The 25,826-nt window shown below is 38.4% G+C and overlaps 1 protein-coding gene across 16 annotated transcripts in view; it reads right to left on the reverse strand.

Annotated features, from left to right (window-relative positions):
* LIN54 (lin-54 DREAM MuvB core complex component) overlaps positions 1–25,826 on the reverse strand; it is a 67,837-nt gene that overhangs the window by 23,371 nt on the left and 18,640 nt on the right. For 10 of the 16 annotated variants that reach the window (XM_032334770.1, XM_032334761.1, XM_032334771.1 and 7 more), the window contains exons 3-6: positions 25,355–25,478; positions 24,442–24,504; positions 23,828–23,959; positions 17,894–18,036 (exon numbers count right to left, since the gene is read on the reverse strand). The exons of 2 other annotated variants lie outside the window; for them this stretch is intronic. In XM_032334770.1, coding sequence (XP_032190661.1) covers positions 17,894–18,036; positions 23,828–23,959; positions 24,442–24,504; positions 25,355–25,478 — 462 coding nt within the window. The remainder of the gene's footprint in view (positions 1–17,893; positions 18,037–23,827; positions 23,960–24,441; positions 24,505–25,354; positions 25,479–25,826) is intronic. 4 more of the 16 variants (XM_032334766.1, XM_032334773.1, XM_032334759.1 and 1 more) reach the window with 3 other exon arrangements.

Below are 25,826 nucleotides of genomic sequence, written 5' to 3' on the forward strand. Positions count from 1 at the left end.
CAGCGAGAGAGGGAACACAAGCAGGGGAGTGGGAGAGGGAGAAGCAAGTTCTCCACTGAGCAGAGAGTCCGATGCGGGACTCAATCCCAGGACCCTGGGATGATGACCTGAGCTGAAGGCAGACGCTTAACGACTGAACCACCCAGGCGCCCCTGCTTCTTTGTACCTTTGTTTCTCTGTTGTACGAGGGAGAACATTACCACTAAATGAAATCTATATAGCACTTTGAGCCCCCTGCATAAATTGTGCTGTTTCAAACAAATATTAAGATGGCCTCTGCTTAATCTACTGCAGAATCAGAACAATATTTTCCTTAATGCTAACTGGGCAGTGTTTACTAAAGTGTGTTTTTTCATTGAACATTAGCTCTTTAGGATTAGATATGACATAAAACAGCCTACACTGTCCAATTAATGTAAGAAACCGCTAAGGTAAACAAAGCCAAACAAAACCCTTCTCTGAGTCCTTACTGTATGCTGATGGCCGCTATACATTTCCTAAATGGATGTGGTGTAAAGTGTTTCTCAAACTTACTTTATAGTAGCATTTTGGGGGGTGGGAATTCTTCTTTTTTTACAAAAATATATTGCTGCCAAGAGAAAGGCAGACGGCATCATATAAAGACAACCTATAGGAAATAGCTTTACACAAGAAGTTGTAATAAAGAGTGATAGAGCAGCTGCACCATAAACATTTGTGAAATCTCTTAAAATAGCAATTCATATGTATTTCTACATAGAACACGACTTAAGACTCATTCTGAATCTAGGTAAATGGCAGCTAATTTTGGCATAATTTTAAAAGAGGAAAGAGCTCGTGTTTTTCTTTTTTATTGAAATATAATTGACATATTACATTAGTTTTTAGGTCTGTAGAATGATTTCACATATACATGTGTGTATATATGTATATATATATATGAAAAAATATATATATATTTTAAAGATTTTATTTATTTGACAGAGAGAGCAGCAGGATGAGGGAGAAGCAGGCTCCCCTCTAAGCAGGAAGCCTGATGCAGGACTCAAACCTAAGCTATAGGAAGACGCTTTACCGAAAGAGCCACCCAGGTGCGCCCATATATGTATGTATCGTAAACTGATTACCACCGGAAGTTAGCATCCACTACCGGACATAACGAAGTATTTCTTTTTTTTTTTTTTTTTTAAAGATTTTATTTATTTATTTGACAGAGAGAGATCACAAGTAGGGAGAGAGGCAGGCAGAGAGAGAGAGGGAAGCAGGCTCCCCGCTGAGCAGAGAGCCCGATGCGGGCTCGATCCCAGGACCCTGGGATCATGACCTGAGCCGAAGGCAGAGGCTTAACCCACTGAGCCACCCAGGCGCCCCATAACAAAGTATTTCTTGTGATGAGAACTTTTGAGATCTATTCTCTTAGCAGCTTTCAAATACACACTATAATACTGTTAACTGAAGTCATCGTGCTGTACCTTACATTCCCAGAACTTATTTATAACTGACTGGAACTCTGTCCATTTTTATCACCTTCACCCACTTTACCCATCACCAACCCCACCCCAGAGCAAACACCAATCTGTTCTCTGTTATCTATGAGTTAATTTTTTTTCTTTCTTAAGATTCCATGTGTAAGTGGGGGCACACAGTATTTGTCTTTCTGTGTCTGACTTACTTCACTTAGCATTAATGCCTGCAAGGTTCTTCCATGTTGTGGCAAATGGCAGAATTTTATTCTTTTTTTTTTAATGGCCAAATACTATTCCATTTTGTGTGTGTGTGTGTGTGTCACATCTTTTTCATCCATTCATCTGTAAATGGATACTGAGGTTGTTTTCATGTCTTGGCTACCATACATAATGCTGAAAAAAACATGAGCAGACATATTTTCAAGATGGTGATCTTATTTCCCTCAGATAAATACCCACAAGTGGAACTGCTGGATTTTATGGTGGAGTTCTATTTTTAATTTTGGGAGGGAGCCTCTGTATTGTTTTCCATAGTGGCTATGCCGATTTATAGAACCATCAACACTGCACTAGTGCTGTCTCTGACGTCCTCACCAACACCTATTCCTTGTCTTTGCTAACAGCCACACAAACACATGTGAGGTCACATCTCGTTGTGGTTTTAATCTGCACGTCCCAGGTGATCAGTCATGCTGAGGTCCTTCTCATGTGCCTGTCGGCCATTTGTATGACTTCTCTGGAAAAACGTCTATTTAGTTTCTCTGCCTATTTTTTTTTCTCTGCCTATTTTTTAATTGGATTGTTTGGTTTTTCTCAATCGAGTTGTCTGAGTTCTTTACATGTTTTCAATATTACCCTTTATCAGCTATATGATTTGCAAATCTTTTCTTCCATTCCATAGGTCACTTTTCCCACTTGATGGTTTTCTTTATTGTGCTTTTTAGTTTGACGTACTTCCACTTACTTATTTTTGTTTCCTTTGCTTTTGGTGTCAGATCCAAAAAATCATCGCCAAAACTGATGTCAAAGACCCCTATTATATTCTTTTAGGAGTTTTGTGGTTTCAGGTCTTATGTTCAAAGTTTTAACCAATCTGAGTTTATTTCTGTGTATGATGCAAAATAATAGTACAGTTTCACTCTTTTGTATGTGGCTCTCCAGTTTTCCTAATACCATTTATTAAATAAAGTATCCTTCCCCCATTCTATATTCCCTCTGTCATAAATTAATTGACCAGGGGCGCTTGGGTGGCTCAGTGGGTTAAAGCCTCTGCCTTCAGCTCAGGTCATGATCTCAGGGTCCTGGGATCGAGCCCCACATTGGGCTCTCTGCTCAGCAGGGAGCCTGCTTCCCCCTCTCTTTCTGCATGCCTCCCTGCCTACTTGTGATCTCTGTCAAACAAATAAATAAGATCTTTAAAAATTAATTAATTGACCATACATGTGTGGGTTTATTTCTAAGCTCTCTATTCTATGCCACTGATCTGTGTATCTGTGTTTATGCCAATACCATACTTTACAATATAGCTTGAAGTCAGGAATTTGTAGGGTTCCATATTAATATGGTTTTTTGTAAAGATTTATTTATTTATTTTAGAGAGAGATGGAGAAAGAAAGAGCTCATGCACACATGAGTTGGGGGAGGGGCAGAAGGAGAGAATCTTCAAGCCAGCTCCCTGCTGAGCACAGAGCCCAATATGGGGCTCAATCCCACAACCCATGAGATGGTCACCTGAGATGAAACCAAGAGTCAGATGTTCAAGTGACTGAGCCACCCAGGCTCCTTCATAGTAATATCGTCTGTAAAAAAAAAAAAATTTTTTTAAGATTTTATTTACTTATTTGACAGAGAGAGACAGACAGACACAGTAAGAGAGGGAACACAAGCAGAGAGAGGGAGAAGCAGGCTTCCTGCCAAGCAGACAGCCTGACATGGGGCTCCATCCCAGGACCCTGGGATCATGACCCGAGCTTAAGGCAGACGCTTAACGACTGAGCCACCCAGGTGCTCAAAAATTTGTGACAGAATGTTTATTGAGCCTATCACAGAAAAACTATGTTTACATTATCCTAATTACCAAACTTCAGGTTATTAAAATAAACCTATCAAGAAACAAATTTGCAAGCTTTAAAATGATTCTAACTAAGAGACAAATGAGAAAATAAGAAGAGATAAATATTATATATATATTTTATGACTAATGAGAGTCAAACCTTGAGATGAATACCAGAACTTTCAGCACTGTTTTACTGACTGGTGAAATATCATGAAATAGCTATAAGGCATTCTTTTGCTATTTTTTCATGGATATTAACCCAACTTATATTTTATTTATAGTTATGAATTACAGTGACAAGGATGAGTAATTGAAATATAGTAGTATCCACGGAAGCATTCAAAGAAAGGGTCAAGTGACTATCACAGGCAAAATGCGACAACCTGCTCTAAAAGCATCACCTTAAAGAAACCAGCCCTACTGAAGATTAAGCATTATCAAGATAGGATAAATAAAATAGCATGGGGCTGGCCTAGGAGCAGAGTACTAACGATCAAAAGATCAAAAAGGCCCTATAACAAACTAATGAACAATGGAAAAAGAGCAAAAACCACTCTTAAATACAGAGAACAAATCGGTGGTTGCCAGAAGGAGGTGGGTAGGAAGACGCATGAAAACAAGAGGACTAAGAACGTCTGCGGTGATGAGCACGGACCAGTGCGTAAGATTGTTGTCATTATAGTACACCCCTTAACTAATACAGCACACTGGGTATTAATTATATGTCAATAACAAAAAGGGGGGGAAGGAAGAAATTACAGACCAATGAAAATTAACCACAGCTATAGATTAAGACACAGGTGAATCTTAGACATTATGTTATAAAGCAAACTTCAAATTATTAAATTTGCTATTATAACAAAAATAATTTTGAAATAAACTTTTAGGAGAATTAAAGAAGAACCTATATTAGAAAAATTCATAATAGGGGCACATGGGTGGCTCAGTAGTTAAGTGTCTTCCTTCAACTCAGGTCATGATCCCAGTGTCCTGGGATCGAGCCCCACATTAGGCTCCCTGCTCCGCGGGAAGCCTGTTTCTCCCTCTCCCACTTCCCCTACTTGTATTCCCTCTCTCACTGCCCCTCTCTGTCAAATAAATAAATAAATAAATAGATAAGAATAGTTCCTGATAAAAGCTGGCATCCCAAATCAACAGAGAATGGTGAGCTATTCAACAAATGAATAGCCCTTTGGTCTGAAGAAAAAAAGCTGGATCCCTGTAACTCATTCTGTGTAATAAATTTCAAATAGATCAAAGATTTAATCTAAAAACAAAAAAACCCCAAAACCACAAAAACAAAAACCAATACTGGCATAAAGCCAGACACACAGACCAATAAAACCACAATACAGTCCACAAAGAAACCTGCACATATATGGTCAAATGATTTTTAACCACTGTGCCAAGACCATTCAATGCAGAGAAGATAATCGATGCCAGGAAAACTGGATATCCGCCGTGCAAGAACGAAGCTGAGTCTGTTCCCAACGTCAGATAACAAAAATTAACTCAAAAGGGATCCATGATCTAAATATAAGGTCCATACTAAAAAACTCTTACAAGGAAACACAGGGCATCAGAGTTCACAGAAGAGGAGTGCAGAAGACCCAAAGAAACCAATAATTTTTTAAAAATACAAATCTATGTGAGATCTTTAATCAATTAGATTGGTGAAGACTAAAAACGGGTGATTAAATGGGAAAGCACAGAAATAGACTCATATAAATATAATCAACTGATCTATAACGAAGGAGGAAAAATAGTTCAACTGATAGTTTTCTCAGTCAATGGTGCTAGAACAGGACATACACATACAAAACACTATCTCTCAACACAGCTTTTATATGGACTCAGCCCTAAAACTGTGTAACTATGAATATGAAACAAATAGTACAACTCCCAGAAGATAACACAGGAGAAATTTTAGTTTACCTTGGGTTTGGTGATGACTTTTTAGATATAATACCAAAAGAACATTCCATGAAAGAAAAAACTACAAGTCAACCTTCATTAATATTACAAATTTCTGCTCCACAAAAGGTACTGCTAGGAGTATAAAAGATAAGCCACACACTGGGAGAAAGTATCTGTAAAACACATGTAAAGTCTAAAGATACAGGAGCCATCTGGGTTCCATTCAAGAAATTACTGAAACTAAACAGCACCACAGGAATACAACCAGTCTATGAAAACCTATAGGATATAACAACCCAATTTTTTTTAAAGGGCAAGAGAAAAAAAGGAAGATGAAAAAACTGAGAGAAATAGCAATCATTCATAAACTAATCTGATCCCAAATTCAAATACTGCATAAAATAAATATGATGATTAGGAAATGCAAATTAACTAGGTATTTAATGGCATTAAAGGAACACAGGTAAGTTAAAAATAAGTGTCCCTATCTTTTACATACATAAAGAAGTATCCACAGATGAAATGACATGATTTACTTAAAAAACAAAGTTGGAAGAGGTTACAGATGAAAACAAGGTAAAGCTGATAATTCTAAAGTTGGATAATGGAGGTTAATTATACTTGTTGTACATGGAGGTTAATTATACTATCCTAATTTTTTAATATTTTTAGGCTTCTAATATTTAATTTTAGGGGCGCTGGGTGGCACAGTCAGCTAAGCATCTGACTCTTGGTTTTAGCTCAGCTTGTTATCTCAGAGTCCTGAGATCAAGCCCTGTGTTGGGCTTCCCATGCTTAGCATTGAGTTGGCTTAAGATTCTCTCTCCCTCTGGCCTTCCCCCATAGCTCGCTCATGCTCTCCCTCTCTCTCTCTCTAAAGTAAATAAATAAATTTCTTTAAATTCATTTATTTGACACAGAGAGAGAGATCACAAGAAGGCAGAGAGGCAGGCAGAGAGAGAAGGGGAAGCAAGCTCCCTGCTGAGCAGAAAGCCCGATGTGGGACTCAATCACAGGACCCTGGGATCATGACCTGAGCCAAAGGCAGAGGCTTAACCCACTGAGCCACCCAGGTGCCCCATAAATAATTTTTTTTAATTAATTTTAAGTTTCTATAGTAAAAGGTGTTAATAATATGGCCATAGGACCCCATAAGTATTCAATCACCATAATTATAAAAGCATAAAACAAAACCAATATAACAGAAAAGAGAATAAATTCTTAGTCATTTATTCCTTCTGCCCTATACCTGGCTAATGGGTACTGGTATGAGGAGCTATAAATAAAATAAAGCTTTAGGCAACAGAATCCCAATGGAGCCTATAATCTGTAATCATCTCAACTCCAATTTTTATTAATTGTACAACAATCTATGTCAAAGTTTATCATGAAAAGACCCTTTACTTCAAATTGTACTCATTACTACCATCATCATCTCCAACTCAAATATGTGAGAGCTTCACAGCAAAAGTAAAAGCTTCAACCTCTGAAATCTCCGGCCCCAAATGGTTCTAACTCAACTGTTGATATTGTCATTGCTCTTATCACTTCCTGCCTGGATATTTGCAAAAGAAATTCAATCCTCTTTATGACCAGCCTCTACCTGCCACCAGAGACATTGCTGATTTTTTTTGCAAACTTCACGTTAATTCTTTAGCTCTTGATGCCTTAGAAACATTCCATGAATCTCCATTTAAGGACAAAATTAAGCCTAAATTGCTTTGTTTTGAAAATTATCCATAATCTGAGGGTGCCTGGGTAGCTCAGTCATTAAGCGTCTGCCTGCAGCTCTGGACATGATCCCAGGGCTCCCTGCTCTGCGGGAGGCCTGCTTCTCCCTCTCCCACCCCCCGTTTGTGTTCCCTCTCTCGCAGTCTCTGTCAAATAGATAAAATCTAAAAAAAAAGAAAAGAAAAGAAAATTACCCATAAACTAATCTTATCTTTATATGCTCTCCACTCCCTCCAAAGCATTACTAATTCTGATCAGAGTCGTGGTCTCAGCACCCCACACGCATACTCTCATTTCAGCTGCCGGCCTACACCCTTGGGGCTGACACCCACTCTAATTCATACCCACACGAAACCTTAGCTTCAGGATGCCTCTGTAATCATCCTAATTGTGGGTCAACCTCCTCACATAGGATCTCATGCCATCAGAAGTCTGTTCATGGTTTTGCAATTTTGTATGTTTGTATAATTATTTGGTTCACTTCTGTCATATTCCCTCCCACATCCTACACAGGCTTTAGGGTCCACGCTTCTATTTTTGCTCTCTTCTGTTCCCTAGCACAGCCCCTAACCCATAGTAGGCAAGATTAAGTATTTGTCTAAGTGGTGAATGAAGGACTACCAGGACTTACCTCTCTTCAGTCTTGAACCATCTTGTCTATACCACACAACTAAGCACCTATTTCATTATTCATTAGTGTTTAATGCACATCCAGTTTTGTCTGCCCAACCGTCACCATAAGCTCTTCTGTAGTCCCCACAGTCTCAGCACAGGGGACACACTGACCTCAATGAATACCGACTGCCACTGACAAACACAGAACAGAAGAGTCTCTAACAGAAACCTTCATTATTGTTCAGGTTCCCAGTGTCCTGACTAGTGTCAATTCCCTATGTCAGCGGAGCACTCTTGTGCTTCATGTGGATGACTGTGCTCCAGGCTGCCTTCTGCTAACCCAAACCCAGTCTCTTCTGCTGCCTAAGCATACAGCCGATTAGATTTCCTAGCCTCCCTAGTTAAGGTGAGGCCATGCGACTCAGCTGTACTTTAGCTAGTGAAGTGAATGGACGCCTATTTCCAGGTCTGGCCCATAAAAGCCTCCCATGTGTGCTTTTCCATGTCTTTTCCCTCCAGCGGGCTAGAAGGGAGATAACCTTTGGAGGGACTAGTAACATCGTTCAGTTTATTGTAATTTCAAGCCTATTATAATTATTAGTAAAATTAAAATAAACCGGTCACATGACTTTTTATAATGTATTCCAGGGAATCAAGTCAACACAATTACTTGATACTCACTAGCATCTATTACACTTTTTAAAATACAAATAAACCATTCTTCAGCAGTCAGAAATTTACATTGTTCTCTTTACTCTGTTAACTGTATTTAATTTCATAAATAAACCCTAAAAATTTTATTCTAGTATAACATTTTTATGCTTGGGATTCTTTTATAATCCTCTGAAACTAAAAGATAGTATATAAACTGAAAATTTAGGGGCCCCTGGGTGGCTCAGTCATTAAGCCTCTACTTTCGGCTCAGGTCACGATCCCAGGGTCTTGGGATTGAGCCCCACACCAGGGCTCATTATTTATTATTTCCAAAAAATAAATAAATAAGTAAATAATAAAAACATTATTTCCCATTACCCTAACGTAAAGCTCTAAGTATTACGTAACTTTGTCTGGACTGAGTTAATTACTATATAGACTTCAGCAAAGCAATATAAAATATTACAAATTGTCATTATTACAAATAAAAGAAGATTTTATGAGAATGAACCTCTTAATTAGACAGATGATGGTACTCATGTTTAAAGATTATTTCCCATACTCACAGCTAAGTATTACATATTGCAAGAGTGAAAGTTCAGTACCAATTCTATTCTTACTTTTCTTATAAATACTAAAAACATTTGCACAAGTAAACAGAAGAATATTTATTGTAATAATATACATTAATATTCTGAACAACTCCTGAGTTTTATACCCAAACTTACATTGTATTCTACCACTAAAAATTATTTCTAATGATCTGAAAACTCACTTAGTTCCTCCTTTAATTTAATGGAGAGAAAAAAACCTGGAACCTATCTGAACTACAAGCAAAAAGTTTTAATAATCTGCAGTCATTTGTTTCTCAATTTCTAAGACATGTCAAAAATGTCCAATGATAGGTGCCCTATTTATCCAGATACATTCAAAAATAATTAGGAAAAACTTTTTTTCCCCCCCAAAGATTTTATTTATTTATTTGACAGAGAGAGATCACAAGTAGGCAGAGAGGCAGGCAGAGAGAGGGCGGGAAGCAGCCTCCCCGCTGAGCAGAGAGGCTGATGCGGGGCTCTGAGACCTTAACCTGAGCAGAAGGCAGAGGCTTAACCCACTGAGCCACCCAGGTGCCCCAGGAAAAACTTTTTTTAGCTTCCTACAGTGATAACAATGTTTTTATCGTAACAGAGATTTGGGTTACATAGATATATGCATTTTATCTAAACTCATCTAATGGTACCTTTTTTTTTTTTTTAATATTTTATTTATTTATTTGTCAGAGAGAGAGAGGGAGAGAGAGCGAGCACAGGCAGACAGAACGGGAGGCAGAGGCAGAGGAGAAGCAGGCTCCCTGCCGAGCAAGGAGCCCGATGTGGGACTTGATCCCAGGACGCTGGGATCATGACCTGAGCCGAAGGCAGCCGCTTAACCAACTGAGCCACCCAGGCGTCCCTAATGGTACCTTTAAAATCTGCATATTTCAACATACATAAATTTCACCTCAAATGAAAAGCCTCTAAACAAATAGTGAATTCTAGTCAGTGGTATGCTTAATGAAGTATTTGGGGCAAAGTATACTGGATATGTACAACTTACTCTGAAATGAATTTTTAAAACAAGATGATTAATGGATACAGGGACAGAAAGATAAATGACAAAGCAACTATAGGAAACTGTTGAATCTAGAATTTAATTATAAAAGCTTCATAGAATTCTTCCAAGCTAGAAGAGCTATAGGAAGAATTCAAGAAGTTATACTGGTCACAGAAATCAGAGAAGAAACTTTACTTTTTTTTGTTTTAAGATTTTCTTAAACCATCCATGCACAGCCAGTGCTCTGAAATCCCTCACACGGCAGTCTGCATTCTGAATGGCTAAGTGATGGCTCAGTTACTTTCCACAGGATGGGCATATTTACTTACCAAATAAAAGCCAAAAATGAGAAAAGCACTTCCCTGGGTTGAAGAGCAAAACTTTCAAGATGTATATGTAAGGTGTATTCAAAGATATCAAGGGTAATTTGCATAAACTCTCAAAAGAAGAGTAAGATATTTTGAAGATGCATTCACGTTCATCGTAGAGACGTTAAGGGGAAAAGAGACAATCATTAACATTACATAAAGTATGATGAGGCCTTGGATTTTAGGAATATTTACTTAAGACTAAATTGGTGGGAAAGAAAGGGTTTCAAAGTTTCTAACCTCTTGTTTCTTTGATCCAATTTTCTTTTTATTTTTTTTAAAGATTTTATTTATTTGCGAGAGAAGAGTGTGTGAGAGAGCACAGGCATGGGGAGCAGCAGAGGGAGAGGGAGAAGCAGGCTCCCAGAGGAGCAGGGAGCCTGATGCAGGGCTCAATTCCAGGACTCCCAGATCATGACCTGAGCAAAGAGCAGATGCTTAACTGGCGGAACCACCCAGGTGCCCCTCTTTGACTCAAGTCTCCAGAACACAAGGTCTGGAAACCTTTACCTTTCTTGAGTTCATTTATCCAAAAGTTCACTGTCCTGAAATCTCTCTGATCATATTTGAAATGAATCAATAGCCTGGCTTCACTGTGTTCTAAGTCACCTGCTTTTAAAAGAATATAGTTTCCCTACCCTAGATGTTTAAGTTTTAAATACAATTTTTTTAAATGGTCCAGACAGCCACTCCAGCAATGAAAGGAAGACTAAGATGACCATCAGATAAGAACTCTAAAATAATTACGGTTAATATACTAGTCGACTCAGCAGGAAAGTAAGACAGCACGCAGTGAACCACAGGGAAGCAGCAGCAGAAAGATAGAAACTGGAAGAAAGAGTCAAATGGAAATGCTAGAAATTTTAAAAATCCAGCTATCAGTGATGAAGAAGTCCTTCAGTGGACCCAGGTAGTCAACTCCACACAAATGAGGAAGGAATCAAATCATCTGAAGACACGTTAACAGAAATACCCAAACCAAAAGAAAAAGAAAACGAAATGGGAGAGGAAAAACAGAAGACAGTATCTAAAATGATGGAATTAAACCAGTCTAACATTTTTGAAAATAGAGTTCTAGAAGGAGAAGAGAGAAAGAACAAGGCAGAAGAAATATTTGAAGAGATAAGTCAAAAGTTCAAAAAAAAAGACAATAAATTATATACCCAAGACAGTTTAAAATCAAGATAAATATATATTTTAAAAAGATAACAATAACACAGCACAGAGCTGGATAAATTAACAGTCAAAACACAGAAATCCAGGGACGCCTGGGTGGCTCAGTTGGTTGGACGACTGCCTTCGGCTCAGGTCATGATCCCGGAGTCCCGGGATCGAGTCCCACATCAGGCTCCCAGCTCCATGGGGAGTCTGCTTTGCTCTCTGACCTTCTCCTCGCTCATGCTCTCTCTCACTGTCTCTCTCACTCAAATAAATAAATAAAATCTTAAAAAAAACCAAACAAACAAACACAGAAATCCAAATATAAAGAGGAAATCTTGAAAGCAGTCAGGGGAAGAAAAGATACATTACATATATAAAAGAAGGAAAGACAAAAATTACAGCATTATTTCTCACCAAAAATTATGCGAGCTAGAAGTCAATGGGGTGACTTTTTTAAAGCTCTGGGGAAAACTGACAACCCAGGATTTTTTTACCCAATGAAAATACCTTTCAAAAGTAATGCTGAAAAGTAAGACTTTTTCATGCAATACAAAAGCTGACAGAATCTCACTAGTAGAATTTTCCCGAAAAGAAAGTTTAATTTTAAAGAAAGGACTTTTAAAAAAGATTTTATTTATTCATGTGAGAGGGAGAGAGAATGCAAGTGCGGGAGGAGCAGAGGGAGACGGACAAGCAGACTCCCACTGCATGCAGGGCCCGAGGTGAGGCGTGACGGCAAGACCCAGGCCAAAGCCAAGAGCTGGACACTCAATGCACTGAGCATTCCAGGCATCCCTCCCCTAAGGAAAGTTCTTTAGGGAGAGTTTTATACCAAACTAAGATTGGGGTCTACAGAAAGAAAGGAAGTAAGATACAGCTAAAATGAAAGTAAAGGACTGACTTTTCTTATTTTTAATTATTTTAAAAGGTAATTTTATGTAAAGCAAAAACAAAAAATATACTATGGAGTTCATAACATGTAAAAGTAAAATGTTTAAAAATGACAGCATAAAGGATAGGAAAAAAGAACTGGAAATACTCAATTGTAAGGTTCTTACATAACATGAAGTGACATAAATATAAAGGTAGACTAAAATAAGTAAAAAAATGTATTATTTGACTCTAGAACAACCAATAAGTTTTTAAAAGTTTAAACTATAAAAAGCCAATAGTGGAGACATAACAGAATCACAAAAACTATTCAATTCACCCAAAAGAAGGCAGAAAAAGTTAAAAAAAAAAAAAAAAAAGGAAGAGATGAGACAAAGAAAAAATAACTAGTAAGATGCAAGATTTAAATCCAATCATATGAACCACTATATTAAATATAAATGGTTTGGAAATACTTTTTACATTGTCTATTATCTAATCATCTTATTAATATAATTCTAATAGTTCAAGAGCAGATTCTTAAGTTTCACATGTATGTGATAATGTAACATGTAATTTGTGACTTTTCCCCTTTCTTCTGAAACTCTATGCCTTTTGTTTCCTCTTCTTGCAACACCGCACTAAATGCAGGCCGTCAGTGGAACTGAACAAGTGTGGTAAGTGGATATGCGTGCTCAACACTACACCATAACATGAAATTAGATGCATTTTCTCCCCTTTCTAATTATGAAATTATCCTTTTCCTTTTATTATTTGAAGTATTTTTAACCAAAATGGAGGCTGGCTACCATCAGGATTTTTCTACATGTATTAAGATGTACTGTATATATGCGTAATTTATTCTTCTTCCTATTAATGTTGTGAATTCGATGGATAGGTTTCTGCATGTTAAATCACACTGCATAACTCAAAATATGCCATGAAAACAAAAAACAGTACTTAAAGGTAAGAATAAGATTATAGGACAAAAGACATTAAATGTCAGAAAGTAGAGAACAGCACTGCTAAAATCTAAAGCAAGAAGAAAGTAAACCAAGTAGAATCATATTTTCATTTGGCTTAGCGCTTATTTACATACCTAATAAATACTTTAGAGAACTGAGTATTACTTTAGAAAATAAAGAGAATGGAAGAAATGCATCCTACAATAATGAGATAACTATAGTATCAAGTAAATTGAGAAAACATGGGACATGCCTGACTTCCAAAATAAGCCTGATAACATCAGTTTCAAAGACGGAGAAGAAAGTGAGAATGGTCTGCAGAATGTGATGAGAAGAAGCACGAAAGACACATGGTCCCACCCACTCCACTGCCGGCTCAGTGGCCTAAGGACTAAAGGAGGAAAAAAAACGGCCATCATTTAAGAGATCTGCTGGAACAGCAAGTATCTTAGGGGAGAGTTGGTTATCTGTTAACACAAGAAAGTAAAAGAAACCCTCAGTAAAGAGGTTGAAGATTAAGGTATTATTTTGATTATGAACTCCAGGGAGGGAGGGCACAGTGGAGGGGGTTCAAGAGGATGGGATAGGTCAGAACAGGGATAGAAGACAATGACAGCCTTAAGGAGATTAGATGTGAGAGAGAAAAGGTGATGTAGGAATCTGGGCATCAGGATGGTACCCTATATAAACAGGAAGAAAGAGTGAGAGAATTCCTGCTTATTCAAGGCAGATGGTCAGAGTGTGAGTGTTGGCAGGCAGGAAAAGGTGGGTATTTGGTGTTTCCTTTTCACCACTTTTGATCAATGGGCCAAATCCTTACTTTTCAGCCTTTTTCTTAACCGACTTTCCTGACATTTGAGATTGTAGCCCAATATAATTCTTGAAGTCATCTCCCCTTCCATTTTTTTTAGTTTCTCTTACAACATCTCTTAATATTCCTTCCTTTCCACTGATTCCTCCTCTTTGACTATGCTTAATATTTCTGTGGTTTGGTCCTGCTTTCTTCTCTCTACACACAACCTCATGCCCCCTGGTTGATTTCATCTATATGCATAGTTTTAGTCACTGCCTATATTCAGCTTCCTAATGGACATCTTCCTTTAGATAATCAGTGGGTACTTCAATGACCAACATCTCAAGAATTAAATAGTATCTTTTTGCTCAAATCAGCTATTCTATATTCCCTCTCTAGTATAAAACGATTACGTGATTTTTTTTCTACTATCTCAAATTTAGCTGAAGTGAGGCCTCCAACGCTGAGAACTACAAATGATAAAGCCCCACACTCTAAAAAGGAAGACATGACATCCAAGGAAGACTTACTGAAAGAGAGCATCCCTATCATCCACTTCCTGCCTATTGAAAATGAAACAAAACAGATTAGAATTAGAAATTAATTCATAAACAGAAAATGTTACGGCTTTATACCTCAGCAAGAACAAAGGCAGAGGCTCTCCAAGAAAATCTCTGGGACAGATTGGGTGATAACTATAAGAAAGGAAAATGCACATCTTAATTTTTGGCTGGCAACAGACTCTGATAAAGAAGCTGTGCATTCGTGTGTGTGTGTGTGTGTGTGTGTGTGTGTGTGTGTGTGTTAAACTCTTAAGTCTATCTTGGTCTACCCACACCAGAAATGAACAGTGATAGAGTTCTTGGGAGAACCCGACACATACCCCCAGTTTAGGACACAGGTGAACACAGAAACTGGTCCCAGCCTGGAGAACTGTGACAGCAAGAAGCTGGATGGAGCTATCAAAATGGCAGAGCAAGAACATGGAGGACAGCAGTTAGTCAAGGGGCACTTCTGTCACTGGGTTCCACAGGCTTCCTATTACCCAAACTGATGCTGCAGAAGGGCCACAGCATCCTGAGGGTCACTGGGTTCCACAGGCTTCCTATTACCCAAACTGATGCTGCAGAAGGGCCACAGCATCCTGAGGGGCCAAAGACATATGCCTCTGCTATAAGGGTGTTCTGAAGTAAAAGGCTGTAGGATAGACTACAGGAGGCAAGAGACAGTCTGGAGAAAACCACCCAAGACAGCCTGGGTATGCACCACACTCTTGACAGAGAACTGGGCAATGTGGACTTCCCCACAGGGTCTCCAAAACTTTCCTAAATGCACCTCTATAAAAGTCCATACTTGGGACACCTGCACATTGGCCGCTAGACTACAAGAGTTCCAGCACATAAACCTTTGTCCTTTCTCTTCTAATCATCCTTCCAATCAGTAGCCAAAAGCAGAAAGGGGAGAGGGTAGAAGAAGGGAAGAAACAGATTACACTCCTCTTCTACGTGGTCCCTGAGCCATGATTAGGCCTGAGTTGAGAGAGAAGCTTTCAACTAGATTTAAGGTTTTGACTAGACTTTTCATATCTGTGAATTTAGTCACCAAAATAAGGCTTGTTCTTATACTGAAAAACAGCCTCTTGTCAAGAGGTAGGGAAGGAAGATCCAAGACCTCATGGCTAAAGTCAAGGATGAGAAAAAAACAAAGCTGGTTCCTATCTGCATGCTATCAAGGATAGGCCATGGACCAGTCATACTGGTTGGTGATGCCCCCACCTACTCTGTTGTTCAAGTCAGGAATCTAGGAATCATCCTAGAGTCTTCCCTTCCCTAGGACCCTGACATCTAGCCTACGTCTTAAAAGTTCTTTTAATACATCTCTTCTTCTCAAGCCCCTTAGCTACCAGTCTAGCTCAAACATAATGTACTATAATAATCTAATTTCGTCATTTCCCACCCTGGCCTACACTTTAGAGTTATAAAATATTAAAATACCTAGACCCCACCCAGCCTTAGAGACTCTCGTTTAAATGGAGTCAGGGTAGGACCCAGCCATGAGTGTTTTCAAGGGGTTCCAGGGGACTTCAAAAGTTCACCCAAGGTTGGGAATCACTAACCTAACTAGTCTCTCAGAATACTGCCACAAGAATCCTCTTTTTCAAAATGCAAATCTCATATTATGCTAGAGTTGTGGTTTCCAATTTAGGGTACCCATTAAAATCACTTAGCTTTTAAAAATCCTGATACCAGGCCAAACTCCAAATCAATTAAAAGCATCTCTGGGGGTAGGAACCAGGCATTCCCCAGGTGATCCCAATATGCAGATAAGGACACCACAGTGCTAGAATCAATGGAAAGCCACAGAAAGTCTTCAAGAACAATACAGTGCAAACTCCCCTAAAGATAACAAAACCTTCCATTTAACCTCAGCACCCTCAGCTCTCACACTACCAAAGCAATGTAGTTCCCTCAAGGACCACATACTTTTCCACTTCTGTGTAAAGTATTACTTCAATCCAGAAAGCCTCCTCTGCTTACCCACAGCTAAGACCCAAAACGCCTTTAAGTTTAAGAGCTTTCAAGAACAGCCTTTGTATAAACCTTCCCTGATACACGGCAGAGCTCATCAACCCACTCGTAACCGTCATGATTCTGTAGGGCAATATTTAACGTTTAGGTCTAACTTCCTTGTTGAAATGAAAAACTTGTCTTATTCGTGCTTTTATCCCCAGTGCCTATCACTATGCATAGCACATAGTAAGCACTCAAATATCTGTTGAATTCACCTCATTTAAGTAAATTACTATTTTCTATTATTATGCAGATAAAATCTCATTTTAATGAACTATAAGAGACATACTTATACATTATATTCAAATCTCATTAAGACAGAAACCAACAGCTATACTTTTTAAAAAATGTAAAACAAATGTTTAACATTTGTTCTATTAATGAATAATAAGTTAAGGAAAAAGGTGATATAAAGGGTAGTAAGTTTCCAGAATCACAAAGGCAGCATTTTACGGAATAATGATGCTTCGCTCTCCACCTGAATATGTCCTTTAAAACAGACCTTTGCAAAATGTTATGCTGGTATAATCAATCTGTATGTTTTAGGAAAGTGAGCGAAGACTCCTTACTTGACATAAGAGTAAAATGATAGCTACCTTAAGATGAAAACAAATTATGGAAAGCTTCTGAATGCTCTGAATGCTCTACACTTAAGTCTAAAGACTCTGAGAATTTGGTTACCAGCATTCGATGGCAATTTCTAGTACTCTAGGTACTCTGTTTCCCAGCAAGAGCTCAGATCTCCATGAAAACAGAGTATTTTATCAAAATAATATGATAAAGTTACATTTAATGTTTTAAATTCATATAGTCACTACATATGTGACTTCCCAAAGACAATAATTCTGCACAAATATTAACCGAAGAACTAAACACATCATGTACCTCATCCAAGAGAGCTTTGTTGTACACACATTCATATGGGCCATGGAAATTGTCTTCGCATGCCACATGATTACTAGGTTACTATGTGTTTAGAGTACGTTTTGTTTTTTTCTGCCATATAACCTTGATTACTAAATTAATCTAGTATTTGATGAACCCTTATTGCTTGTTCGGGAATATATTAAAACTGAAGTATCTAAAGTGACTAGTAAGAACACAAAAGCATTAACCACAACACTTGGCATTTGTGGCTAATTTTTTTTTTTTTACCTTATTTGGCGATTTCAAAGGTGAGATGGCTATTTTATTTGGTGTCTGTGTTGTAGAATTTAAAGTTGATCCAATAACACCACTTTCAGATATTGTTATGGTCTTTGATGGAGTTCCGGGAGTAGACTGTGAAAGAACCCTACCTGCAAATGAGAGGCAGCACATCAGTTCGACTTTTTTCAATAATAATATAAAAATGTATGTGTTGATGATCTACACCCATAAGGACTGTAGTACATACGTTCACTGTTTCATTGTATCCAGGCATGAACTTAAACTACTCAAGTGAGTCCTGAGTGAACTAAGTTGAAACCAGTCAGAAGGAACAAAACAATGCTTCTTAGTAACACTTAGTATCTTAATAGCACTTAACGGAAAACCCATGAAAACACATGTCTGCTCACATTCTCATCAATCCTACTAAATTCCATCTATCAGAATTAGAAAATAGGCTCAGGACAACTACACAACAGGCCCTGTAAGTCAGGCCCTGAATCAGTCTCAAAACTTCATCTCTGTGCTATACTGCAGGTGTCTTACTCTGAACTTAAACCATTCAGGACACAATTTAAAGCCACCTCAATGAAAGTTATCCGACCAGCTTGAACACCGGTTTTAAAACTACCTGATTTCAGACTGCCGAAAGGAAAAGAAAAACTTCCAACAGGAATTCAGGAATACTGTGTTCCCTTCTGGACAACACCCATCAGGAAAAACACGGGAAAACTGTAGGGTGTCTGGATGGCTTAGGAAACTGGGAATCATATCACCATGAGTTGAAACATTGGGAATTTTTAACCTAGGTAAGAGAGGAGTACAAAGACATGACACACCTTCAAAGTCTTAAAAGAGAGGCATGTGTGACAGTGGTTCACCAAGTACTCTGGTTCTCTCCCATTCTGGGCACGTGAGAGAACTGCCCTTCTGACCTGCCCCACGCCCTGGGATTAGTCTGGGCCAGAGCATTTACTGCCTATGCAAGACCTTTCAAAGCTCTCTTTCACTCTGCCACATCTGAGATGACAGTCCCTCTGTCAGCCTGAGTCCTTGAGAGATCATGATAAGAAGAGGCCCCTTTCTAATCCACAGTGGACATGTAGATAATCTTATCAAGTACGAACAAAAAGTACAATTTTTTTTAAACTTCTGAGACTCAGATTGTTGATTAGGGCAGGAAAGCCAAGATGACCCTGACTGACGCAGGCTGTCAAGCGGAAGGATCAGAGCCGCTCTGTAACACATCAGATGCACCCCACGCACAGAAACAGAAGTTTCAGCTCAGCACTAGGAAAGAACTTCTAACAAAAACTTCCAACTGAAATGACTATTTCTCACAAGTGAGTTTTCAGTCACTGAAGGTGTTCCAAGCAGATGCTGTATAATCAAATCCACTGGCTAAAGAGGGAATTCAAGCACCCAAGAAAGAGAAAAGGTAGATAACTATATTACCTCTAAAATCCCCTCTTAGATGCTATGATTTAATTCATAGATATACCCAGAGATGAAAGACAGAGGGAGAGGGAAAGCAAGAGAAAGAAAAAAAAGAAAGGCCTTTCTCTTTAGACAAAAATCAAGAACTAGCACTTAAGAGCTGCTGGATTATTTTTTCTGGTAACAGTGCCACAGTACAGAGTTTCTTTTTAAAATCAGGTTTATTTGAACTTTAAGAATTTTAAAAATATTTTAACTATTATTTTTTCAATTTCTTTGTAGTACATGGTTACATTTAATTTCATTGATAATACTCATTAATGAATTTCAGTTGAGATTTTTTTTAACCTGAATTACATCGTAACTAAGTAAGTCAATTCCACATAAACTAAATGAAATTTACATCAAATATTTTTAGGCCATCCTAAAGTGTTGAACCTGTCTGAAGTAAAACATTTGCCTGTTCTAGTTTCTAAAACTAATAACTGTGGGATAAACGTGAAGCCCCAAGAACCACTACATTTTTAAGAAAATAAATTATCAATAAAGACAAAGTTCCATAAAATGCTCATTTATGGTTATTACTATAATTTCTTATTTATTTGGCATTACACAGATTCAGAAAAAAGTTTATGAACAAGTTAATACAGAAAATTCTCAATTCCTGAAAACAACTGATCCAGGTAAAGGCCACTTAAAAATGAACTCATTTAAAACGGGGACAAAGGGACGCCTGGGTGGCTCAGTTGGTTGGGCAGCTGCCTTCGGCTCAGGTCATGATCCCAGCGTCCTGGGATCGAGTCCCACATCGGGCTCCTTGTTCGGCAGGGAGCCTGCTTCTCCCTCTGCCTCTGCCTGCCTCTCTGTCTGCCTGTGCTCGCTCTCTCTCTCTGATAAATAAATCTTTAAAAAATAAAAATAAAAATAAAACGGGGACAAAAACTTTAAATAACAAAGAAAACTAAAAGTAAAACTTTCACTTTTGGGGGGAGCTTATACTTAACAAAAATCCAATCTATAATTAAAACTACACTAACTCTTAGAACGAACTGGTAAGTGTGGGGGAAAGAGGATTTTTCTGAAAATGTATATGTCAGCAAAATGACAGATTCTGTTTGATGGGCATAACATGATCATATTGAAGCTCATCTCTGCCAATATATTTCAGGGTTTCATCAATTTTTCCAAGAACCCTCTATACCTCTTTAAAATTCAAGTTATTCTTTTTTAGGGGCTGGCTTATTTTTCATCCAGGTAGCATCACTCCTGATTATCTACTCTCCAAATCCCTATTTATCCTTAGCTCTGCAGACAGATTCAAGCAAGGATACAAGTTACACAATTTCCCCTTGAAGTCAATTTCCAAGGTATTTATACTGTATTGTTGGTTGTTCTCCAAGAATCAAGAGACTTACTCCAAAAGACGGGGATGGGGGGGGCAGGCAGGGAGCTCGCTTATCTGAGTGAGGACTAATTCTGTAAGAAATTAATTTATCAGTGAATATTCTCACATTGATGAAGCTTGCTCCACTGTAGCAACCCTGTACTTCGGGAGTTCCAAGAACGAGGACCTCCGTATCTCATTTAACCCTCTCCAAAGCCTTCTGAAGTGTTGGGTATCAACATCTCATAGAAATAAGATGAATCGGGGGTGCCTGGGTGGCTCAGTGGGTTAGAGCCTCTGCCTTTGGCTCAGGTCACGGTCTCAGGGTCCTGGAATTGAGCCCCATATCAGGCTCCCTGCTCAGCGGAGAGCCTGCTTCTCCCTCTCTCTGCCTGCCTCTCGGCCTACTTGTGATCTCTCTCTCTGTCAAATAAATAAATAAAATCTTAAAAAAAAAAAAAAGAAAAGAAAAGAAAGAAGATGAATCGATATTTACCCAAGATCACAGACAAAATCAATAGAAGGGCCATGACTAAAACCCAAGTTTCCCAGTAGCTCTTCCCACACACCACACCACTTCCACAACACACACATTCATTTAAAAATACACATTCAACGAACCACATCTATGTGCCAGAAACTGTGCCAAGTCCAGAAGGATAACAAGATCAAAGAGCTACCATTGATGTGGTACATATATACAATGGAGTATTATTCACCTAAAAAAGGAATTCTTACATGCTACAACACAGATAAACTATGAGGACATTATGCTGAGTGAAATAAGCCAATTACAAAAGAACATACACTGTACAATTCCAATTTTATATGAGATACGCAGAGCAATCAAACTGACAAGAGACAATGGGGCGCCTGGGTGGCTCAGTGGGTTAAGCCTCTGCCTTTGGCTCAGGTCATGGTCTCAGGGTCCTGGGATCGAGCCCCGCATCGGGCTCTCTGCTCGGCAGGGAGTCTGCTTCTTCCTCTCTCTCTGCCTACTTGTGAACTCTGTCAAGTAAATAAATAAAATCTTAAAAAAAAAAAAAAAAGAATCAAGAGACTTACTCCAAAAGATGGGGGTGGGGGAGGGCAGGCAATGAGCTGAAGCGGCACATGCACACCTGAATGTTCATAGCAGCAATGTCCACAATAGCCAAACTATGGAAAGAGCTCAGATGTCCATCAACAGATGAATGGATATATATATATACCACAAAAACTTCTTAAATCTTGCCATTTCCAATGAGGTGGATGGAACTAGAGGGTATTATGCTAAGTGAAATAAGTCAACCAGAGAAAGACAATTATCATATGATCTCTCTGATAAGAGAATTTGAGAGGCGGGGTGGGCGGGTCATGGAGGGTAGGAAGGGGAAAAATGAAACAAGATGGAACGGGGGAGGGAGACAAACCTTAAGAGGCTCTCAATCTCAGGAAACCAACTGAGGGTTGCTGGGGGGTGAAGGGGAGGGATAGGGTGGCCGGCTGAGGGACACTGGGGAGGGTATATGCTGCGGTGAGTGCTGTGAAGTGTGTAAGACTGAGGACTCACAGATCTTTACCCTGGGGCAAATAATACATTGTATGTTAATTTTAAAAAGATTTATTTATTTATTTGACAGAGAGAGAGACAGAGAGGGAACACACACAGGGGGAGTGAGAGAGGGAGAAGCAGGCAGCCAGATGCGAAAACTGATCCCAGAACCCTGGGATCATGACCTGACCTGAAGGCAGACCCTTAACGAACGACTGAGCCACCCAGGCACCCCTAAAATTAAGAATTTAGTAGGTATAATTAAGTTCTATGGGAATACATGAGACAATCAGGGGGAAGAGTATAGCAAAGAAAGGCCTTGTAAGTAAAAGGAACAATGCTAACTAAGACCCTAAGTCCTAAGAGAAAATGGTCCATTTGGCAATCTCTTAAAGTAAGTTAAATCATAAGTATGGAACTAGGAAGAGGTGAAAATGAAAAAAGTATGTATTAAATCAGCAATGCCTTTAATGTTAAGAAAGCACTGTAACTTGAATTCAAATCTGACAGAATGAAGCCAAGAAAGAGATGAGAAATGGATACAGCCTAGGAAAACTTTAGCAAGGGTGTGTTAAGATCAGATTTGCATTTTAGAAAAATCACATATATAAACGTAAGTTTATCTTGACTACAAGACAGAAAAAGATATCTATCTCCAATGAGAAGCCGAAAAGTCATTTAAAAACAATCTAAATGTACTTTGAAAAATCAATAGCGCAATATAAAGATAAAACCTTCTTGTGATAAAAAGAATAGGAAAGCTACTTCAGTGGTTTAAAATTTGTCTCAAATGAATTAAAAAGTCTATATTAGGTGTGTAAACCTGGTGATTCACAGACCTGTACCCCTGGGGATAAAAATATATGTTTATAAAAAATAAAAAATTAAAAAAAAAAAAGTCTATATAAGGTATCAGTTGACAGTAGAAATTCTCTCTCCTACTGAACTTAATGCTAATAATTCTAATAAAGTTTAACAGAGGTCTACCTATGCCTTTTGGTAGAGCCAATAAATCTGCCTATAATTAAAAGGTGAAGTGGGACGGCTGGGTGGCTCAGTTGGTTGGACGACTGCCCTTGGTTCAGGTCATGATCCCGGAGTCCCAGGATCGAGTCCCGCATCGGGCTCCCAGCTCCACGGGGAGTCTGCTTCTCTCTCTGACCTTCTCCTCACTCATGTTCTCTCTCACTGTCTCTCTCTCAAATAAATAAATAAAATCTTTAAAAATAAAATAAAAGGTGAAGTTAAGATTAGTGTGTAAACACATTATATAAATGATCCAAAGACCCAGCAATGACATCATTATAGTCAAATGTAAAAGAGGTGAAATCTTGGCATTTACCAAATACTCATTCAGACACTTCTGCAAATACCACAATTGTTTAGTATATAATTTTCCCACCTAATTAAAAAATTTAAGGAACTCTCTCAAACTCAAAACGAGTAAAAAACAAAACAAAACAAAACAAAAAACACTGCACTGAGACATTCCTCTTGGTGAACCCTCTCCACCAAAACCTCCCAAAACCTCCCTGAGGACTAGTGGGGTCCCTTTTTTCATCAACATATCCAAAGCCTTCCTTACTTTCAGCCAACTGAAGCCCACTTCCTGAACCAGCTCCAAACTCAAACCCGTTCCAGTCTTTCTTCAGGCGCTGCACCTGCCTCCCGTGACAGTCCTCAAGACACCAGCCTCCTTTAACATCACACATCTCTGCTGAGGGCCAGGAGAGAAAATCCATTCACCAACACTACCCTCAAATTACAATCTCTCCACGCCTCCTCTCACTGAACTAAAACGAGAAGCTTCCCTAGAGATTCAAAGCCTCAGGAAAATGACAAATCACTGCCATTGACTTCACAGTTGTCTAGTAGGTGGTTTTAGTATACATGCCTTCCCACTTTACCCTCCCCCATGGTTAGTTAATTTACCCTCATCAAGAAGAATACACTTTCTAGTAATGGGTGATTAGCATTTGAAAGTCTCTAGTCAAATCTGCCACCCAGAGGTACTTCCATAAACCCTTAACCACAATGGAAATTAGAAATAAGCTCCTAACTGGTAAAAAGAGTCATGTAAGTATAGCTCTGAATTAAAGACCAGTCACCATGGCTGTGATTCTAGAAGTACTGAGCAGTCGACCAGGCAAGAAGTAAGAAGAGAGCTGGATCTATAGAAGGAGAAGGGGAAAAGCGTACCAGTGGTGTTTGCTCGGGAGTGATAACCATGGGTCATGGGCTCCAGGTTCACTAAGGAAGACTCTGAGGACAAGAAGTGGGTAATAGTACACTAACGCAGTAACAAAAGCATTAATGGATTAGAGATCTCAAAGTCAAAGAACTTCTAGATTGGGAATACAAAGGCAGATAAACTATGAAGAAAATGAAATACTTGAGGTCAAGATTTGAGGTGTTACAGTTACTGGTGAGGACAAATTTTAAAGTACGTAATAAAAGAGAACTGGGCCACACTAAGGAACTTGCTGGAAAATATAGTTAAAATTCTGTTACCATTTAAGTAATTACTATCATTGTGATAATCTTCTGTTCACAGAAAACTGCATATAAAGCATATTAACACACTGAAACCAAAAATTCAAACAGAAACCACGAAATACTACTCTCTCGTGGGTATTCATTTAAATCTATTAAACTTAACATGTCCTCTAGAGACAAACTGCCTGGGTTCAAATCCCAATTCAACCATTTACGAGCTGAGTGCCTCCATTTCCACACTGGCGAAATGGGGCTGTTATTAATACCTACCTTACAGGATTGCCCAAGGACTATTTAAGTCACTATGTAAAGAGCTAAAAATAGTGCAAGGCACATAGTAAACACTAGACAAATGTTAGCTAGAATCACTGGAGTTTAAGACTTCATTACTTTCATGATTAAAAAAAAAACTAAGGAGACTGAAGTAAAGGACTGATTTTGAGATAAGGCAGTTTGCTCAAAGCATACATTTAGTAAGTGTCACACTTCTTACTAGTTTGGTTTATAATAATAACTCTACTTGTTGCACTAAAACATTTCAAGATGGCAGAACAGCCCTTTTTAAACCTAAAAAGGAGGTAAATAAATAGCTTAATAAACTATAAAGAAATATAACCTGCAATGACTGGTGGTGATACTTGAGTTGTCTGTCCTGTAACTGCTTTACTATTAATTGGTTTTGCAAAGATCAGCTTCGTGATTACTGGACCAGAGGTTGGTGTTCGAGGCTTCTTAGCAATCTGAAATATATAAATAACTATGAAGACGATCTGTTTCTGTAAAACACCTATTCAATCAAAATTACACAGAAGATTGATATATAGAAGTACACATGAAACCAGCTCAATTGACAGAGTATATCTAAGTAATTATTTTAAAAACACCTAAAATGCAGCCATTCATCAAAATACTAATGTGATCCCATCCTTAAGCCAATATATAGCAATACCTTTGCATTTTTATTGTGAATTCTTATCTTAGTCTGTAGGATAACATGCATATGATGAAAAACAGTGAGTATTTTGACATGTTTAATAATAATGCTTATTAATAACACTAAAACACTACAACACAGTAATATTTGTTCT

The sequence above is a fragment of the Mustela erminea genome, chromosome 2 (genome assembly GCF_009829155.1).
Source record: "Mustela erminea isolate mMusErm1 chromosome 2, mMusErm1.Pri, whole genome shotgun sequence".
NCBI lineage: Eukaryota > Metazoa > Chordata > Mammalia > Carnivora > Mustelidae > Mustela > Mustela erminea.